The sequence below is a fragment of the Phacochoerus africanus genome, chromosome 1, assembly GCF_016906955.1.
Source record: "Phacochoerus africanus isolate WHEZ1 chromosome 1, ROS_Pafr_v1, whole genome shotgun sequence".
NCBI lineage: Eukaryota > Metazoa > Chordata > Mammalia > Artiodactyla > Suidae > Phacochoerus > Phacochoerus africanus.
The window spans coordinates 238,342,285-238,363,912 of NC_062544.1; the positions used below are offsets into that span (position 1 = coordinate 238,342,285).

Here is a 21,628-nt window from a genome sequence, read left to right on the forward strand (position 1 = left end):
AAGGATCTGAGCTGTGTCTGTGACCTACACCACAGTTCATGGCAATACCAGATCCTTAACCCACTGAGCAAGGCCAGGGATTGAACTTGCAACCTCATGGTTTTCACTGTGCTGCAACAGGAAACTCCATGTGCTTAGATCTTTGACACCAAATTACAGATGTTAGTAACTTCTGTGCATTTAAGTATTTAAGCTAAGAAGGCAGAGGGGAAGGAACTATCTAGAGCAAGAGAAACAATATTGTCTCGCACAAACTCATTTTGTTTAAGATTTTTCAAATATGTTATCTCATCTATTCCCACTTTCCAGGTAGAATTCAAAAGATACATGATTTTTCTTTAGATTTTTCCAACTAGTAAGTGGTGGAGTTGGGATTTCATTATAGATCTGTTTGATTCTAGAGCCTGTACCCCCCTCTCCTCCCCCAATGTTACATTGCCTTCTTGTCCCTAGAAAATCTGGGAATGTAGCTGAAGAGGGGGGTATTTAAAATTATTTTTATGTGTTTCTTTTATCTATGATATGATTTAGCCTCTTTTTGCCCCTCCAGGATAATACCCCTCAAGCTGAATGGCCCTCAGCAGATGAATCCACCACGAGCAGTATTTCACCACTTGATTTCAGCTCTGGTCCTCCTTCAACCACTGGCAGGGAACTCTGGTCAGAAAGCCCTTTGGGTGATTTAGTGTCTACACCCAAATTAGCCTTTCCCTCGAAGGTGAGCCTCAGTTCTTCCCCAGAGGTTTTAGAGGTTAGCAGCTTGACTCTTCATTCTATCACCCCAGCAGTGCTTCAGACTGGCTTGCCTGTGGCTTCTGAAGAAGGGACTTCTGGATCTGACTCATTAGAAGATGGTGAGGAATTTTAATCACTTTTTAAACTTGTTCATTTTATCAGATGACAAGGGTCTTGAAGAGAGCAAGAGACTAGGGTTTAGTAGAAGAGCATGGCAGCATTCATTAGCAACAAAAGTCTAGGGAAAGTTCTGTGAGAAAGAGAACAATCAACTTTAACTGATTGGAATAGAGAGTCCACATAGATAAATAATAAGGGATGAACTTATGCTGGGATGGGATCACTTCATAACTTTTTTTTTTTGTCTGTTTTGCTATTTCTTGGGCCGCTCCTGCGGCATATGGAGGTTCCCAGGCTAGGGGTCTAGGTGGAGCTGTAGCCACCGGCCTACGCCAGAGCCACAGCAACGCGGGATCCGAGCCGCGTCTGCAACCTACACCACAGCTCACAGCAACGCTGGATCGTTAACCCACTGAGCAAGGGCAGGGACCGAACCCGCAACCTCATGGTTCCTAGTCGGATTCGTTAACCACTGCGCCACGACGGGAACTCCAACCTCATAAATATTTTTGAAGATCCTATTAAAGAATATATATTTAAATTTTATTACTATTTAAGAACTACTTTACTTACTTGAATGTTTGAGTGGTAAATAAGCAAACTTAAAGAAGATTATTCCAGTATCTTTTAGGATTAATTGGGGCCAGGTACTTAGAGATGTTTAGCTTGCATTAGGCTTGAGAAGGGGAAAACCTGAACTAGGGCAGCTGCAGCAGAGATTAAGAAATGAAAGTCAAGTAGGTGATATAGTTGTGGAGGAAAGGAAGAATCAATGTGACTCAGGGATGGGGCATAATACGTGAATGAGGAAGATGAACGAAAGTATAAATAATGAGTGCAGGATTTTGAACATTGGTAAACCTGAAGAATGATGGACAATAAACATAACAAAGAAATGGGAATTCAAAGACAAACAGTTTCTTAGGGAATTTTCTTCCTAAGTTTTTATTAGATTCAGTCTTTTTTGTCAACATGGCTACCAGCAGTTCTTTATTTTCACGGAGTAAAATGAATTATTTCTATACCCAATGTCTTGTTATCCTCAGGGAAAGGGGTTATAATCAGGAGTGATTTTACCACATCACAAGAGCATAGTCATAACTTCTTGTTTGCTGGGTATAGCAAAGGGTAAAAGTCAGCAACTGTCCTTCATAATCTAATGGGAAAAAGCAGGTAGCTGGTTTTATTAGGAAGACTGGGAATATGTTTTGGCATCTTTAAGATTAACTAATGGAAAACTCTATTTTTAGAATTAACTGAAGTTGAAGGGTCAGAAGATTTTCTTTCTGTTGATCCATTGCCTTCAAGTCCATTGACTGATCCTGTGCCAAAAGAAAAGCTACAATCCATGGAAGATTCCAGGGTGTCTTTGACATCCTCACCAGATGTAGTCTCCTCTGTCACATTAGATCTTCTTGGTGAAGAAGTAACTACACCTTTTGGGATGGACTCTTTGGCTTCCAAAGTCAAAGGCCAAATAGGAGTGAGCACTAGGATGCCTGACGAATCTATGGAAAAAGAGTTCATAATTCAGAGTGATGTAGGTTCAGGATCTGGGCAAAATGTGGGGCTGATTACTTGGCCATGGAGAGAGACTTTATTAGAGAAGAGCACTGAACCATTGTCCAAGTCATGGCTTAAAGTTGAGGATTCAGAGGATTCACTTTTGCCAACTGTGGGTATTGATGAGAAACTAGTCATTGATCACAAAATAGATGCCACAGATCGAAGTGTCGAACATTCAGAATATGACTTTGATAGATCCACAAACTTTGCAGAAGAAGAGCCCCTTGGTGGACCTACGGGGTCTATCTTTGCAGCGACCTCAACTCAACCTGCATCTCCAGTTCTTTCCAAATACACATCAGAGGTACCTGACACTGATTATTACTCAGTTACCAAATCACCTTCTCTGCTAATATCTAGAGCAATCTCTGCTTCTACTGATAAACCAGATCAAGTAGAACCATTTCTAAAGGAGGATATGGAACAAACTACAGAGTCATCCAACCGTGAATGGTTTGACATTAATATTTCAATAGTGAAGCCAAATGTGCAACCTCTGTGGACTGTATTGCCAGAATCAGATGTACTTTGGGCCAGGACTTCTTCCCTAGGGAAATTGTCCAGGGACACCTTGGCAAGTACACCACAGAGTACTGACAAGCTCTGGTTGAAAGCTTCCATGACACAGTCTACCAAATTGTTGCCAACCACAAGCTCCACCCTGCTGGAAGATGAAGTAATTATGGGCGTACAGGATATTTCATTAGAACTGGACCAGATGGGCACAGATTACTATCAGCCTGAGCTAATCCCAGAGGAAAATGGCAAGGTTGGTAGTTATGTGGAAATGTCTACAAATGTTCACTCCACAGAGATGGCTATTGTGGCCCAGCCCACAAAAATTGATGACTTGAGTCATACTCAAGCTACAGGAGCTTTGGTGGTTTTCTTTAGCCTCAGAGTGACTAACATGATGTTTTCAGAAGATCTATTTAATAAAAACTCTTTGGAGTATAAAGCCCTGGAGCAAAGATTCTTAGAACTGGTAAGTACAAAGGGTGAAATATGGGCGTTAGTGAAAAATCATGTATGAACCACCCTCTTCTCCACCAACACATAATATCTGAGCCGAAGAAGTGTGACTTCCATTTCCTGTCATCTACAAATAGTGTCATGGCCTTGGGTTGGTAGGAAAACAACAAGATTGTTGGGCACAAGAAATGAAAAACACAAACATGGCGTGATGTGACAGCTTAGATACTGGGTGTTGTATTTTATAATTTCTAGGGCTGAAACAAATTTAAGATTTATTTTGTTTTCATGTTGTGTTGTGATACCAGCACTTTGTGAGTACCTGTAATGCCTTCACTGTTAGGATTCTCTAGTGAAATAGAATAAACTCTCTGGTATCTAAAACTGTGAGTTCTGTAGGGTTTCTAAATAACACTGAAAATCTCATGACGCTCAATTCACAATTTATACTTTTGTTGATGAAGTGTTTATGTAAATAAAATACAATTTGGAAAAGTGGAGAGGTTCATCTTTGTTTTTGGTATGTAGTGAGCAAAATGCAAAACCTTGTCGGTAAACTGACCACTTTTCTGTGTTGTAGCTGGTTCCCTATCTGCAGTCAAATCTCACTGGGTTCCAGAATTTAGAAATCCTGAACTTCAGAAATGGCAGCATTGTGGTGAACAGCCGAATGAAGTTCACCAAGTCTGTTCCTCCTAATGTTACTGATGCTGTGTATGTGATTCTGGAAGACTTTTGCATAACTGCCTACCAAACCATGAACTTGGCTATTGATAAATACTCCCTTGATGTGGAATCAGGTAATGGTATTCAATACTTTGGTTTCTAAGTGGAACCTTATTATTCGTGTGTATTTCTTCTACACTGGGTCAAGGTGAATTCAACACTTATAAGTAAAAGAGTACTATGTTAGGTGAATTTTCCATAATAATTAGTAACATATGTCTCCCAAGGAGGTCAATATCATTCTCTTTTCTTTTTTGGCTGCACCTGTGGCATGAGAATTTCCTGGGCCAGGACTCGAACTCGTGCAACAGCTGTAATCAGAGTCACAGCTGTAACAATATCAGCTCCTTAACCCACTGAGCCATGAGGGAACACCTCATTCTCTTTTGAAAAACATTGTCCACATGTGTTATCTTTACTTGTTTACTTCCCATTCCCTTTTATACCTGCTTTATCTGCCTTTCTTACTTGTACACTGGCTCTGTTCTTATTTATGTGTCTGTGTTGCCAAGCCCAGTAGATTGGGACTCTTCCCTTCGCTGTTATTTTCCTAAGTTGTTTTATTCATTTCCATTATTGTAAGTCTAATATAAGTGTAACTCCCTATAGTTTTAAGTGCAAATCAGACTTCCAAGCTCCAGAGTCATTATCTAACTGTGTACTTGATTCTCTCAGCTTGGATGTATTCTCTGTATATGGAGCTTAAGGTGACTAAGAATGAGCTCTTGTTTTCCGTATCTCCCCACCTTCTAACTAAATCCATCCTCTCAGCTTTGCCGACTTGATAAATGGAAGCCATGCCCATTGAGCTACTAAAGCCAGATACTTTTAAAAGTTATTCTGATACTTCAGTTTCCATTGCCCCTAACTTTTAGTTACTTACCAAACTTATATTGATTCTGAATTCTGAATATGTCTCAAATTTATATGCTTTTCTCTGTCTCCTCTGCTCCTACTTCAGGCCTAATCACCACCATCTCTCATCTGGACCATTGTCTCCACTACTCTGTTACCCTCAGCCCCTCCCATTCATTCTCCAGGCAGCAGCCAGGGGGTTCTTTCTAAGACATTAATTAGATTATTTCACTTTCTTGCTCGAAATTCTTTCAGTGGCTGCCTGTTTCAGTAGCCACAGGCTTGGTCCCTGTCTTCTTCCTCATTATCATCCAATGAAACTAACTTCTTTGCTCTCCATGTTCTCCTCAAATTAGCTTGTTTTTAGTTCCTCAGATTCCCAAAATTTTGACTTAAAGCCCTTGCACAAGCTATCTTCTTTTCCTGCATCTCTATCCCCTCTTGGCTGACTTCTGCTTACCTTTTAGGCCTCAGTTCAAATGTCTTTTCCTGACTCACGCATAGTCTAGATTGGTTCTTTTCCCTCTATAGAATGTATAACTACTGTAATAATGCTAATTTATGCACATAGTTGGTTAATAGCTACATTCCCCAGTTAAACTATCCACAATGACTATGCTGTTTTATTATCCACTTTGTAGTTAAAACCTAGCACGATGTCTTGCATATGGAAGGTACTCAAAAATAGGAGTTCCCATCATGGCTCAGTGGTTAACAAATCCGACTAGGAACGATGAAGTTGTGGGTTCGATCCCTGGCCTCATTCAGTGGGTTAAGCTCCAGTGTTGCCGTGAGCTGTGGTGTAGGTCACAGATGTGACTTGGATTCCCCATTGCTGTGGCTCTGGCATAGGCTGGCAGCTACAGCTCATATTAGACCCCTAGCCTGGGAACCTCCACATGCTGTGGGTGTGGCCTTAGATAGAAAAGACAAAAAAAAAATTTGTGAATGAGTGAAATGAACCTTGTTTTTACTTGGGAGACTTGGATGTAGAGAATACTGTTGGAACCCCAAACTTTGTTCTTTTCTACCTTCTACATACCAGAGGACTGTGGTTTTGAGGAAGAGTAAGGTAGAATGTCTGGGTTTATATTTCTCCAGTGCCTTTTATTCTCAAACTGGTTTGGAAGTCAGTCCTATTCTTTAACTGAGAAAGAAGCAAACATTCTTTCCTCTGAAATCCTTGAAGGACCATTATTCATTGAAAGTGAGGAAAATGATTTAGCTAATCCCCCAATATCCACATCTCTTGCCACTTGAGTTCTTTAAAGACATTTGCACATTCTTTGCCATGTGGTGCAGTGGAAGAAGCAATTAATTATAATTTGGAAGGCCTGGTTTCTTGCCTCTGCTCTGCCATTTATCATTTGTATGATCCTGGATCAGCTGTTTTATCTTTGAGCCTTACTCCCTCTTACAGTAAATGGGGATAATATTACCTGGCCTATGTACTTCATGGGGCTATTCTAAGGATCAAACAAATAACACATATAAAAGAATTTGACTAACCATGCAAATGTAAGCAGTGATGATTTATTAAAATTTGCAAAAGTCTATCCACTTATTTTTAAAGGGAATTACATAAATATGTGCACTAACCTCAGTTTTGTATGTAACTCATGTCAGCTGTATGCCAAGTCATCCAGGTTTATAAGATCGCATTTCTCCTTAATATTCAAATGCATTGGTCTTAGTCCCTCCCATGTACAGTGTAAAACTTGCAGCCATGGTGCTCCGTACCCTAATATCTCTAGGAGTTATCAGGGGACTTAAACCATGGATTAATCAATCTCCAGCTCCAAGTTTCTTCTGCTGAATTTCCAGTCTAACTTTTTTTTTTTTTTTTTGGTGTTTTTGGTCTTCTTGCCTTTTCTAGGGCTGCCTCCGAGGCATGTGGAGATTCCCAGGCTAGGGGTCTAATTGGAGCTGTAGCCACCGGCCTACGCCAGAGCCACAGCAACGCGGGATCTGAGCCACATCTGCAACCTACACCACAGCTCACGGCAACGCCAGATCTTTAACCCATTGAGCAAGGCCAGGGATTGAACCCGCAACCTCATGGTTCCTAGTCGGATTCGTCAACCACTGTGGCACGACGGGAACTCTTCCAGTCTAACTTTTGTCTTGATCCTTGTGGTTATTCTTTATGTGAATCTGACACAGATCATGGTCCCATTTTTTGACTCTCCCCAAGCACCTCTAACATAAGGCAGTTGATTCTACTAGATATTTGCTGATGATCTGAGCATAATGGAGGAACTTTTAATCATAGCACGGCAGATGGGTTAAAAATATTACCGTTAGTTGTAAATATCCAAAAATTCCTCAGCCACTGTTTCAAAGGCATCTTTTAATGGCCAACTTTTTCTCCAGGACAAAGTCAGCTACCATGTTATTCTGGCCACTCTGGCTGTATTTCCAGACCTTCATGTTTTCTCTACTCTCATTTTCCTAGACCCATCAATCCTGCTTTTAGCCTGTCCCTGGAAAACCAGCATGTAATTCATTCTACAATTTGGATCCCTGTCTTCTATCCCAGGCTTAGCTCCAAGTCTACCTTTGTTTGCACATAAAGTTATTAAAATGCTGTTTTAACACAGGGCCATCTCTTCTGAGCATCTACCTTTAATCTGCACAAAAGGCCGGAAAGAGACTTTAAAACTGCAGTCTTTTATTTACATGAATAAAAGATTAGTCTTGGTCTCTGTGATCTGAAACTAAAGGGAACAACGTTTTATCTTTTTCCTCATATGGATTCTATTTTTCCCTTCCTAGACACTCACTCACACCCACTGAATGGTCACAAAGTTTTAGAAGCCTTCAGATTGGAAGTTTCCGCTATGGTCCAGAGGGTAAAGAATCCTATTGTGGCAGCTCAGGTTGCTGTGGAGGTGCAGGTTGTATCCCCATACCTGCAGTGTGGGTTGTAGCAGAGGCTCAAATTTAATCCCTGGCCTGGGAACTTCCATATGCTGTGGGTGTGGCCATTAAAAAAAGCCTTCAGGAGTTCCCATCGTGGCACAGTGGTTAACGAATCCGACTAGGAACCATGAGGTTGTGGGTTCGATCCCTGGCCTTGCTCAGTGGGTTAACGATCCGGCGTTGCCGTGAGCTGTGATGTAGGTTGCAGATGCGGCTCAGATCCCGCGTTGCTGTGGCTCTGGCATAGGCCAGTGGCTACAGCTCCGATTTGACCCCTAGCCTGGGAACCTCCATATGCCGTGAGAGCGGCCCAAGAAATAGCAAAAAGACAAAAAAAAAGACAAAAAAAAAATTTAAAAAAAGCCTTCAGATTAAAATATGATTTTTTCTTAAGATTGTCTAAAGATGAGATTGACTTGTCTCTTGCCTAATTTGTTTTCACATGCAGTGTCTCAGAAATTCTTGAACTTTGGTCAACAAAGGGGGATGTGCAATAGCACCCTTCTCACCCCCTATATACATACACTTCCATCCCCATTGCTAGGCCAGGTTTGGATTATTTTCTGATTGCAGAGTCACAAAACGGATACAAAGGATAAGGATGTGAAGGCTTAGGAAATACACAGTGGAATCCTGCTGCACAGTTCCCTGGTCGAAACTGGCATTTGTCAGCACATGTGTATGCTCTTCTTGGTATATGAGCATCTTGTTATTGGTCCCCTGTACTAGTTTCCGAGGGCTGCTCTAACAAAGGATCACAAACTGGGTGGCTTAAAACAACAAAAATTTATTCTTTCATAGTTCTGGAGGCTAGAAATCCAAATCAAGGTGTGGGCAGGGCTGTGTTCCTTCTGAAAGCTCTAGGAAAGTGTCCTTCTTTGCTTCTTCCTAGCTTCCAGTGTTCGCCAGTCATCTTGACAGAACGTGGCTTGTGGCTGCATCACTCCAATCTCTGCTTCTGTCTTAACTTGGTCTTCTTTCCCATGTGTCTGTGTCTCTGTGTCCAGCTTTACTTCTCATCGGGACACCAATTTAATAGACTATGGGCCCAACCTAATCCAGCATGACCTCATGTACAAAGGTCATGTACACGATTACATGTAAAAAGATCCTATTTCCAAATAAGGTCATAATCTGAGGCTAGTTGGATATGAATCTGGGGAAGACCCTATTCAACCCAGTACATCCCTCCCCCATTCCTACACAGGGCCAAGAAATATTAATGGCAGAGATTGTCCAAACTCAAGGCTACAAGTGTGTACAAAATGTCTTTAAATCTTCAGAGTAGCAAGGAAATCATTGATCCTCAAAGCAATATTAATTGACCTGGAAACAGAGACTATACTCTTTGTTTTTTAACCTCCCTTTATTCTTCTAGCTAAAGTTTATACTCTTTCACTTGGATGAGTTTATGGGTCATTTCCATGTATTCCCTCTGATCATGGTGTCTGTATTACCATTTGCCTGTCTGCAGTTCATATTGTCATTTACCAGTGAGGAACCATGACAGGATAGAAGGCCTGTCCATGGCCCATGTCTTATTTCATTTTTGACTAATTTTTGTCCTAATTAATCTTTTAAATTGTCATTTTCTCTCATCCCATCAATGAAAAATGAAATTACTAAAACCAAAGCATTGCTGGGAATGGCCTGAGGAGTTGCAGGGCTGATTTGTTTTTCTAACACTAGCTTTCATGAACCTCGAACATTCTTAGGCTGCTCTTCCTGGCTTTAACCATTCCTGAGTCTTCCACCAGTTCTCTTCTGGACTCTGAAGAAGATGTCTTGCATCCCATGTTCTCAGTGGGGAGGGAGGCCTGTTGCATCATGTGCAGAGTGGAGGAGCAGGATAGGGTTGGTGGAAATGAATGGTACATGAAAACCATGTAATTTGGACAAAGAATTACATGGATTTTAAAGCTTACACATGCTCCATACATAAAGCATGTAGAGACTCATCCAAGTTATTGGTTTTATGATTTGGCTCTGGGTTTTAGGGAAATGTGATAAAAGCTCATGAATCAGGGATGAATCAGAAATTTTTTGTGGTATAGTTGGTGATGTTGTATTTTAATGATTAAGGAAGAGGACTGAACCATTGTATTTTGGTTGGGGGAGCCTTAGTGGAGGGGCTTCATGTTCCCTAGTTCCTGTGTTTTGCTTTTCTGTGTATCATTCTCTGGTTTGTTTGATGTTTTAGGTGAGCAAGCCAACCCTTGCAAGTTTCAAGCATGCAATGAATTTTCTGAGTGTTTGGTCAACCCCTGGAGTGGAGAAGCAGAGTGCAGATGCTACCCCGGGTACCTGAGTGTGGAAGAACTGCCCTGTCAGAGTCTCTGTGACCTACAGCCTGACTTCTGCTTGAATGATGGAAAGTGTGACATCATGCCTGGACATGGGGCCATTTGTAGGTATGTTGTAGTGAGAGATTTTGACTCAAGTATCAATAGGAAAGTTATAGATACTTCCTCTGAAGATAAAGTGTTGATATTAGAACCATAACAACAGTACTTATTATAGAAGTTATGTCTTATTTTAGAAGTAATGGATGGGTGCTGTCTAGTTCTCATGTGAAGACTGAGTCAGTTAATTGGCTTGAATTATACCCAGTTCAATGGGTTATTTTATCTTATGCTCATAGGGGGCTATAAGAAAAATGTTGTCTGGTGTCCTACGGAGGCTACTATAGAGCAGTAGTCTTTGGAGCTCTTTGTGGTGATGGTAAGGCAATTGGTGATCAAATTAGGTTTAGGCATGTGATCAGTCCTTTACACTGCACCCAAAACAGAGGAGTTCTATTGTTTTATTTGGATTATGTTCTTAATGGCTTTGGTTCCACAGGGTATTCAAAAATAAAGAAAAGCAAGTATTTAAGGTTGTGACAAATACATTTTAAGTATCTCAGTTCCAATTTTTTAAAAGGTAGAACCAAAGAAGATGCAGCAGAGAGATGCACAGATTGAGGTAGCCTTCCCTGCCCACTCCCCCTAAACAGACAGAACAACCAACTTCCCAACCATACCCAACCAGTCATGTGGTATGCAAGGAGCGCATGCTGAGAACAAGCAGGGGAAACAAACAAGAGGACAATTCGTGAATGTCCAAAAGGGCAGGTGTTTGCACAGATGGGTAGAAATCATTCAGACTTTTCTGTGCATGAAGTGTAAAGTTTAGCTAGAAAACTAAGCAGAAAGCAATCTCTCAATTTCCAGAGAAATGAATATTATTTTGAAGAGCAGTGATTGCTGCTCTAGGAATTGAAGGTGATTTTGCACCAGTCTGTAGCCTCAGGGTTTGGAGGATCTCTGCAGGGTGGTGGAAGGCTGGGAACAGTTTGGATACCTGGGTTCTAGACCAGCTCTGTTGCTGATGAATTATGTGATCTAACTCCAATCATTTTCCTTCCTGGGCCTGTTTTTCATTATCCATAAATAAGGAAGTTGACTAGAATACTTTCTTTAGGTCTAGTCAGTTTTGTCGTCAGTCTTTACACATACTCATTGAGGATCTCCATGTCTGTGCCAGGGATTATGCTCAGCCTTAAATCTTACCCTTTAACCTGTATATTCACTTTGTTACTGAAGCTTCCCATCAGCGTTTATTCTCTACCTTGCCTCAGTCCTGCTGAAGGTCCTGCTGTTGTTACTTTCAGCAGAGTGATTCCCTGCTGGGGATTGGTCCCTTCTCGTTCCAGGTGCCGGGTGGGGGAGAACTGGTGGTATCGAGGTGAGCACTGTGAAGAGTTTGTGTCAGAGCCCTTGGTGATAGGTGTCACCATTGCCTCCATGCTTGGCCTTCTCCTCGTCTCTTCTGTTGTTGTCGTCTTCATCATCAAGGCTCTTCAAGCTCAGTACCTTAGGAGAGGAAGAGAGAGGCCCTTCAGGTAAATAAGAACACTTGTTCTCTGATGGAATGACATGTTCCCTCTCTGCATTCACCTTGTACTTCCTCTGGGCCAAATACTGGATGAGGATCCAGGGGGAGGGGAGAGAGCTATAAAGTTGAGTAAAAACATGGTCCCTGTCTTCAGAGGGTGGAAAACTGGAAGCAGACATAAGCAACAGTTTGAACAAGCTGCTAAGATGCTTAGGTAAGGGATGAGTGTTTTACCTAGGGGAGGGTATCTCAGAAGTTTTAATAATGGACAGAAGAGTAAAAATGTGGGTAGGAAACACTGTATCTAGTTGGCTGACACACGCAGGGTGTGAAATGTACAGTCAGGGATGCATGCACGAATCTCCTGCACACTGAAGGAATGGCATCACTGCGTGGGGTGAGAATGCCTGTTTCATGGTGGTGGGGGAGGGGCTGGAAGGTAATGGAGATGAGGTGAGGCCCTTTCCTTGCGTGAAGACCAGACTCATTAGTTTGTTCCCCTTCAGCTCATTCCAGTGATAATTAGCTAGACTTTCAATCTAGCTAAGACTCTGGTGAGAAATGGAATCTGGTTCTCTTTTTCAGTTTAATGCATCTTCATTAGTAGAGGAAATAAACCCTGTTCTATTTGCTGGACTAGTGACCCATTCAGGGTTATAATGTGATCGCAAGCCCTGGTTGTACTTCATTTCTGTGCTTCCAGAGTCTGTAAGGTGTGACCTTCTCTCACCCTCTGACATGGCTAGAGAGGCACCCCTCCTAGGTTCCTAGGGCACCCACACATAATTCCATTGTTGTTCTTATACTTTTTATTGGGTCTGACTTTGCATTAGATTGTAATCTCATTCTGGAGAGGGAGTCCAACAAATTCTTTGTATCAGCAGCATCTGGAACACTTCTAGGAACAAAATCAATACTCAGTAAATATTTGTAGACCTGAATTAAATGTAATTGAAGCCCATTCCCCCCTGTATCTTTATTTCCATTAGATTTTTTGTGTGGTTATACACTGATTTTCGATTTGTCAGCCTTGGGTGTAATGGAGCTGTATTCATTTAATGAAATGTTGACTATTGGTGGACATATTTCACCATCAACATTTACATTTATTGGGTGCTAGGCACTGTGGGATAAATAAAGGTGAAAGAGACATAGAACAATTACACAGGGTGCTTGCCATGTAGTTGAGATAATAATAACACCCGATAACTACTTTTGATTAATCTGGGTATTTTTCACAGTTATTTCATAGGTTCCCCCACCCCTCCTCAATTTGTCTCCAATTAGGCTCTCTTTCTTTCTCATCAGAAGTCTTGCTCCAGGCAAATAGTCTTCCATGTAGTTGAGCATCTGAAGAACCTGGCTCAACCATACTTTTCTTTTTATGGCTCCAGCGGGCAGCCTGATAGCCTGTCATCCGTAGAAAGTGCCGTGAAGCACAACCCTGTGTTTGAAAGTCACGAGGCTGGACTTGAGCAGTACCAGGGACCCTACCTTCCACGGCCCTTCTATGTTTCGGAGGCAGACGGAGAAATGTTTGGGCTGAGCAGGGAAGAAATAAGACAAATGTATGAGAACACTGAACTTTCCAGAGAGGTAGGAAACTTGGCTTTTCCGTTGCTGCTCTGCTGCTGCTGCTGGTGTGTGTGTGTGTGTGTGTGTGTGTGTGTGTATGTGTGTGTTCATGCATATATGTGGGCTTCAAGAAAGGGTGAAAATAATTTCATGATTAGTTTTTTCTCTCATGATACCTCCCAGTCGATGAGATGTATAGAGGGTATACAATTCTGAGCTATACCTTATTCCCCACCCAGTGGTTCCTTTGACCATTATTAGCAAATTCTCTCTCTCTCTCTCCTCTGCTTAGAAACTTATGTCTGAGTTATTCAGAGTAGATCATGTCATAGCCACACCTTCCATTTTTCTAAAAAGGCCACTGTTTTCTGTAGCTCTCCCCTGGATAGCCCAGAAAGCCACAATTACTTATAGGAATTTACAACTCTTTTTAAAAAGGCTGTTGAAGTTTTTTAATGCAATGTATGACCTCTTTTCCTCTCTTCGTTTCTTTCTTTTCTTTTTCTTTTTCTTTTTTTAAGGAAATTCAAGAAAGAATGAGAATTTTGGAACTGTATGCCAGGGATCCTGAGTTTGTAGCTTTTGTGAGAGAACATCAAATGTAAGTGTTTGAGAGGGGAACCCATACCCAGACTCTTAGTCGTACCACAAGCATGAACACATGACTTTGTCCATATAATGTGGGTTTGCTGATAACCAATGATTGTTGAGTTCTTTACAGTGAAAACACTTCCGCACAGTTGACTCCTATTATTCCTCCTAATGCTCTACAAGTTGAATGTCTCCTATTTAAGTTTTATGAGTGAGGAAAGGAAATGTCGGAGAGATGGAGAGACCTGAGATCATGATGACAGCAAATGCCAGAGAAGATTTAAAATTAAGACATTCTGTGTTCTGTTCTGGCCTAGAGCCTCCTGAGCTCTGTCGTATTTTCTCTTATTAACATTGATCTTTCAGTGTACGGTGTAAGGATTTATGGCTAAATACTTTCCATCTCTGTAGACACTTTTAAGGGTGCCTTCAATGAGACAAATCTCATTAAAGTGTGTCTCTTGCCTCTATCAAGCTCATCTTATTTTTCATTCTACCTTTTACCATTGCTTTTTCAGCATGCACCTGGGGCAAGTGTCTGTAGTTTTTTCCCCTTTATTCCTTAGGATCCATGACCAGACTTGGGTTACAAAAGTAAACTATCTTGTAAAGAGACCATTTATGGATGTCAGTTGAGGGTACAGGGAGGGATTATAATTTGGCTTTGATATCCAGTCCTATATAGGCTGCCTTCACAAAGGGCTTCCTCATGGATGAGCCTCACCTAGGCCGGACATGGGCACCTGGCTTTTAAAGAGAAAAACCAGAGGAATCCATGCCTGCCTATAGGAGAAATTGATAAAGGGTCAAAATAACACATGGTTCTAATTGGAGCCTCTGCCCTTTTGCTCCAAATTCCTTTTCTCTGATAGGTGGCCCCTCACACATGGTTCCTCTGATAAGAAGGGATGAATTGAGACCTAGAGAAACTAAGAAAGATGGTTGTCTAATTCCATGTGCATGGTAGAGGTTCCTTTAAAACATTTTGAACATCTGATGTGGCCCTTGGGAGGTACTGCCAACCTTGGGCTGAGTGCTGTCAGAGCAGTATTACTGGGATTCTAACTTTTAGACCAGGACATCTGCTAATCCCTGTATCTCTAGCCAACAGATGGTATCCAATAGCAAGAAACTTCAGTGGTATCCAATAGCAAGAAACTGACTGATGTTTTCATCTTTCCTAAGACCCTTTATATGCCCCTTAGAACAATCTGCATTCCCTGAATTAACAATGCCTCTCATCTAGGCTAAGAAATCCCAAGAGAGGATCCAGAAGGGCCTAATTAGGGACAGACAGATTGACTACATGACTCAGTTTCTTCTAGTAAACTGTATGGCATTAAAATAGACACCACCCCCTAATCCATGTAACAAAGCATATTTAAACAAGAAAATCCAGTGAAACAAAGAATGTTCAGGAAGACACTAAAACCTTAAGGGGACTGTTCACAGAGGGAAGATGACATTGAAAAACTGTTAGGTACATAATCCATACAACATTTTCAGTTTTCACTTTATCCAGAGTTTTCATCTACCAGTAACCCTAGAAAATATTAATGGACTTGATTTAGGACTCAGTAAAATCTTTACATAGTCTCTGTAGAGTGGATTTTTTTTTCTTTAAACTTAGCAGAGTATAGGCCAGCTTTCCTGCAAAGAAAGAAAATAGAAAGTATTGGGGATTTTAAGAACATAGCTTGGTTGGAGTTCCCGTCGTGGCGCAGTGGTTAACGAATCTGACTAGGAACCATGAGGTTGCGGGTTCAATCCCTGCCCTTGCTCAGTGGGTTAAGGATCTGGCGTTGCTGTGAACTGTGGTGTAGGTTGCAGACGTGGCTCTGATCTTGCATTGCTGTGGCTCTGGCGTAGGCCAGTGGCTACAGCTCCGATTCGATCCCTAGCCTGGGAACCTCCATATGCCACGGGAGCGGCCCAAAGAAATAGCAAAAAGACAAAAAAACAAAAAACAAACAAAAAAAAACATAGCTTGGTGATGTATTTCAAAAAAAGTACATTTCACCACATTCTGGCTTTTTTTCAATTAATCATTCTTTCTTTCTTTTTTTTTTTTCCATGGCAGGGAAGAGCTTTAACCAAAACTTTGATTTTGCAATTGATTATAAGCCTTGAGAAGATGGAGCTCACCAGTTACCTATGTGGTACTATTAACTTGGATTTGGAACCCGGAAGAAATTCTATTAAAAAGATGAAATTTGGGGCACAAAAATTTTTTTCTAGTTAAAATTTTAGAATATGGTAAGAGATGTGATTTTTTTTTTTTTAATGTACCCACAAAGACCAAAATCTGTATTTGAAGAAAATCAAAACTGAATGCTGGAAAGTTTTCTATGAGGAAAAAGCCAGGCCTGGGAGCTGGGGCTGCATTTACTGTCTGCTTCTGAGTCTCTGAGGGGGTCTTTAATAATTGTGCCTCAGGTTTCTCAGCAGGAAGATAAGATGAAACTCTTACAGGAGAAGGTAGGCTTCGTAGCTGAATATTTTGTAGCATGTTTGTTATTGTTAGGTGCAATGAGAAGCCTTTGAAGTAGTTTTAATATCATTAATAGTCATTCACCTAACTAAAATATTAAGGGTTTTTTTAGATCAAACTGTTGAAGAAAAAGCAACCTTTTTGCTGGAGTATAGATTTAGGCTTGTACTTTGTGTTTCTACCAGAGTTTTAAATTTTCGGAGCCTATTAATCAAGACTACATTATTTGTTAATTATGTTAATGTCCTATTTTTTGTTTATCTGTCAAGGACAATGCATATATATAAAGTTTAGAGGGTTCTCGGTAAAGACAAACTTAATCATGTGGACAGGAAAGGAATGGGTGTTGGGTCAAGACCACAGCACTACAAATATAATTTGCCAATTTATGGATAGACTGAATCAGAACTAATGTGTTCCCTGACTCTGCTGCTGATATCTAACCACGTCCTGGGAAAATCTCAGATCTTCAGTTTCTGGTGTTTCAAAAACAGCACTTAACTTCCTCATATAGTATAGATTAGCTTGTTTACCTCCTTCGTGTAATATCTTGTGTCCAAATTCATTCCTGCTTATATGAAACAGGACTTCTATTGCAATTAAAATTTTTATTTTATAGGTGGGAAAAAGCCACATCTAATATAAATTTAAAATGAAAATGGAAGTTTTCCTTTTTCCTATACTTGTAAATGGTAGCTTGGGAGGGGATAAGGAGAGGGTCAAATGATTATTACTGTTAATATTAAGTCGTGTAGGCTAATAGGTTATTATTGACACGGGTGTTTTATGTTAGGTATCTTCATGTCAGTCAAAACCAATCTTGAACATTTCGATTTCTTTCTAACCAGATGTAACTAACCAGCAGTAGATTGATCGTAAGATAAAATACTTGGTTCACTCTTTTTTCCCCCTCAACTTGATTTCTGCCAATTTCACTCATTATGAAGATACCAGAAACGAAATCTCTGGGGTGAGTACATGCCACAGTAAAACTACTGAAAGCCTTGAAGATACCCAGGAATTTTGTGAAGTATTTATGCATGACATGTTTTGTGAGTACATGTTTATCTATGTAAGTAGTTCCCTTATCTCAGGGTTCTCTTTCACTCCCTGCTCACATAATGGATTCTCTAAAAGTTCACCATAGGTACAAGCCACTGCTGGGACATTTTCTGCTGGGCCCATTCTACAGGAATTGATAATTATCTTTAAAGCATTATAAATGTTAATGATGTTTGTCACTACTTAATTTTGCATTTGTAAAACTTCATTTGTTGAAGAGTCTGAACTTTTTCCTAAACTTACCTTGTGTTAAATGAAAAAGAAAATTTGTTTTTATCATACATTAACCCTAGAAGGGAACTTAGTGAATGTCTGCTTGCTGGCGGAATCCAAATGGACATAAAGTGGTTCTAGAGTAGGTCTCCACGGGAACACTTAGGAGAAGCACAAACTGAGCTGAAGGAGGACTCTTGCTTTCCAGAAGCCAAGCAGTGAAGTGGAAATTTGAGAATTCTGACACTTCCCTGTCTCTGATGTCCGTGTATATGACCTTTCCATGCAAGAGCCAATCATGGAAATGGCCTTACGTGAATGACTGCTCTGCGTCTATTATGTGGAAGGAACTCCTAACCTCTCAGGGAGATACCTGAGAGCCTCAATTCGGGAATAAAGACTTTGGCTCTACCTTTGTTATAACTGAATCACAGTAAGAAACATTAGAGAAAGAAGTTTCCACAATGAAGATCCACTGATGTACACATTTAAAGGGCTAAAAGAGCTATCCCTCTGTCAGGACAAACTACCCCCAAACCTTCTTTTTAAAAGAGCTTTCCCCAAGGTAATGCAATGGCATGTAGTCATTTAAAAGGGGGGAGTTCTGGCTGTGGTGCAACAGAATCAGTAGTGTCTCTGAAGCACTGGGAGGCAGGTTTGTTCCCCAACTAGGTACAGTGGCTTAAGCATCTGGCGTTGCTGCAGTAACTGGACTTGACTGCCATTTGTCTCTGATACCTGGCCTGGGAACTCCATATGTTTCAGAGCAGCCAAAAGGGAAAAAAAAAGTATTAGGTTAAGCAGTCCTTTAGGCTGTGTGATTGAGGAATGAAACGTTCTGATTATTAGGACATTCTAACTAATCTAGCAATATAATATCTAATACAACTATCATCTTATTTTAAAATAATAAAATGCAGTGCATGGTAAAGTGCATGGTAAAGAATGCAAACTTTTTTTTTTTTTATTTGTAAGGTGCTTTGGAGTCTTGCAGATAACTTTATAGCTAAGTATACGTGCATAATTCTTATTTTCATGGTTCTAGATGATGAGTTCTTTATTTGATAAATAGGACTCCATTTCCACCATGGTAACATTTTTAAGACTATTTGTTCACATTCATATGCCCTAAAGTCCCATTTACTTTACATAATAAAACAAGTGCAGGTTTTATCTTATTTTATTCCTACCTCTTTGGTATTTTTCTTCTGCACTATCTGGTCATCATGGCTTGGCTGCTCCCCTGCACCCCACTTTTTACCACATAGTAAATTGTAATGTAGTTAAAAACCCCTGACTTAATATTACTTCTGACAAAAAGTTGAAAATTGCACAAATATTCTTTGTAGACTCTAAAGCCATATTGCCTCAAATATGGTACCTGATCTATTTATTCACTTGCATGCTTGTTTTATAAGTTTACCTCCTTCCATTTCATGATTTTTAGGGAGCTGGTATCTTTGTGTCATTTCCATGTTTTTAATTATGGATACTTTGACATCTATCAGCCTGTGAATTTTTTAAAAAACCTTTTTTAGGGCTGCACTTGCGGCATATGGAAGTTCTTAGGCTAGGGGTCACATCGGAGCTGCAGCTGTTGGCCTACACCACAGCAACACAGGGTCTGAGCCACCTCTTTGACCTACACCACAGCTCATGGCAATGCCAAATCCCTGACCCACTGAGCAAGGCCATGGTATTAGTTGAGTTCGTTACTGCTGTACCACCATGGGAATTCCCAGCCTGTGAATTGAATTTTAACTTTGAAATGGGAAAAGAAGGTAATATATTTCCTCTATAAGGAAACAGCTGATTTAGGAGAATAACTTTATTAAATTGAGATATTTAAGCTAAGAAAAATATGGGTCATTTTTTTTTCTTACAATGTTTCTAACAATTCCCAGTAGGGAATGGGTGGGGCCAGACTTTCTCATTTCCAATCCAGCTACAATGAGTCATGTATCCTAGCTCATTCTGTTCCCAAGTGTGCAATGAATGCAGAAAAATGGTGTGAACGTCACAGTTCTCAATCAGTTGCATTGTGTTCCACAGAAGATCCTGCCTGGATGTGGGAACGTGGTACCAGAAAGTAATTTCTGATGTAGAGTATCTACCTAGAAATTTCCTTGAGTCATGCATCCTATAAAACCTTATACTAATCTTGCAGTGAATAAGACACAACTTAAATTACTCCTCTCAGGGTAGTAAGACACAGGTTTAAACACTCCTCTGAGCCACACCGTTTATAGTTTACAGTCTAGTTTAAATGATTCCTTATCCTGGCTTTTTTTTCTTCACTTATATTTAATTGCTTGTTTGTGATTAAGGGAATAAGTGGGAAAAATGTAACCATGATACCAGAGAGTAAAGGTATAATTAATTATTTATGGATTTGGACTAAGTGATGGTTCTGAAGTGATCAGGTACATACCATAATAGATGTTCAGTATGGAGTAAGGATTATGAAGGATTTTTCTTTTTCATCTTGTTTATAATGACACTGTACCTAAAGACCGGGTCAGATAAGTTCACGTTACGTTACTGTACTGTTTTCTGGAAATGCTCTAGTCTTAAGGCTAGCTAATTAGAAATAAAAATTTTAAAGTCTTCACGTACATAAAAGGTCTTTTTTCTCATGGATATAATTGTTCCATTTTCATTATTAATAAACTTCTCTTTCAAGAATGTCCCTACATTTGTTGTCAACTGGAAGAAAACATTGAAGATTGTAGCAGTAATTCAGTTGCAGTTACCACTCAAAGATAGTCACATGGGAGCCAGTGTGGGATGATCATCATTCTTTGATTGGTCTGTGTGTAATGAGAGTCTTGAAGAATTGGAGTAAAATCTGTAGCCCAATTATTGCCCTGAATTTTCTTTTTTTTTTTTTTTGTTATTGTTGTTGTTGTTGTTGTTGCTATTTCTTGGGCTGCTCCCGCGGCATATGGAGGTTCCCAGGCTAGGGGTTGAATCGGAGCTGTAGCCACTGGCCTACGCCAGAGCCACAGCAACGCAGGATCCGAGCCGCCTCTGCAACCTACACCACAGCTCAGGGCAACGCCGATCGTTAACCCACTGAGCAAGGGCAGGGACCGAACCCGCAACCTCATGGTTCCTAGTCGGATTCCTTAACCACTGAGCCACGACGGGAACTCCTGAATTTTCTTAATAGTTAATGATGCTGAGTTATTGTTTGGCCTCTCTTGAACTTTGTCCTTTGAAAGTCTTATAAACTTTCACTTTTTCCTCATCTGCTTAAGGCAGGGATGGAAGGAAAACTTGTGGAGTTGATTAAAGAAAGATTAGGGGTAGCTAGCACTGGCTGTCCAGTAACAGGAGGAACTGAGGACCTGTCTAAAAGAGAAGACATAAACACGTTACGATAGCTATCTAAAGCAATTTCGAATGGGAAGGCCACCTACCACCTGCCTAGGCATTAGAATCAGAAACCTAATTTTCAGGGTTTTTCCCCCCTACATGTGTATAATGTCTTGATGGCAAGAAGGCATGAGGAAATCCTAAAACAGTCTTAGAAAAATAGAGTGGGTAGTCTTGATTTGACTCCAAAAATTGTATTATAAAAACATGAAGTGAGAGAAATATGTTTGATAAATACCCCTTTATCTCTCTTTCTTCCTTCTTTGCTTCCTTCCTTTTTCTTTCTTTGTTTCTTTTTCTTTCTTTGTTTCTTTCCCTTTCTTTCTTTTTTCTTTTCTTTTCTTTTTTCCTTCCTTCCTTCCTTCCTTCTCTCTCTCTCTCTTTCTTGTTTTCTCCAGATAGATGCCCAAGAGTGGGATTTCTGGGTTATAGGGTAGTTCTGTTTTTCCTTGTGCAGACAGGTGGATTTGTGGGAACCAATTTGCTTTCTGTTGGTCAAAAGGGAGTACAATACATGTAGAAGGCATTATTTAATTAAAAAAAACC

At 40.4% G+C, this 21,628-nt stretch overlaps 1 protein-coding gene across 1 annotated transcript in view; it reads left to right on the plus strand.

Moving 5' to 3' along the window:
* The window catches only part of IMPG2 (interphotoreceptor matrix proteoglycan 2), an 84,119-nt gene extending 64,864 nt beyond the window's left edge, over positions 1–19,255 (plus strand). Inside the window, exons 12-19 of the mRNA XM_047753002.1 lie at positions 551–854; positions 2,106–3,406; positions 3,974–4,193; positions 10,097–10,307; positions 11,591–11,779; positions 13,167–13,368; positions 13,869–13,948; positions 16,019–19,255. Coding sequence (XP_047608958.1) covers positions 551–854; positions 2,106–3,406; positions 3,974–4,193; positions 10,097–10,307; positions 11,591–11,779; positions 13,167–13,368; positions 13,869–13,948; positions 16,019–16,031 — 2,520 coding nt within the window. The 3' untranslated portion in view covers positions 16,032–19,255. The remainder of the gene's footprint in view (positions 1–550; positions 855–2,105; positions 3,407–3,973; positions 4,194–10,096; positions 10,308–11,590; positions 11,780–13,166; positions 13,369–13,868; positions 13,949–16,018) is intronic.
* The last annotated feature ends 2,373 nt before the right edge of the window (positions 19,256–21,628 follow it).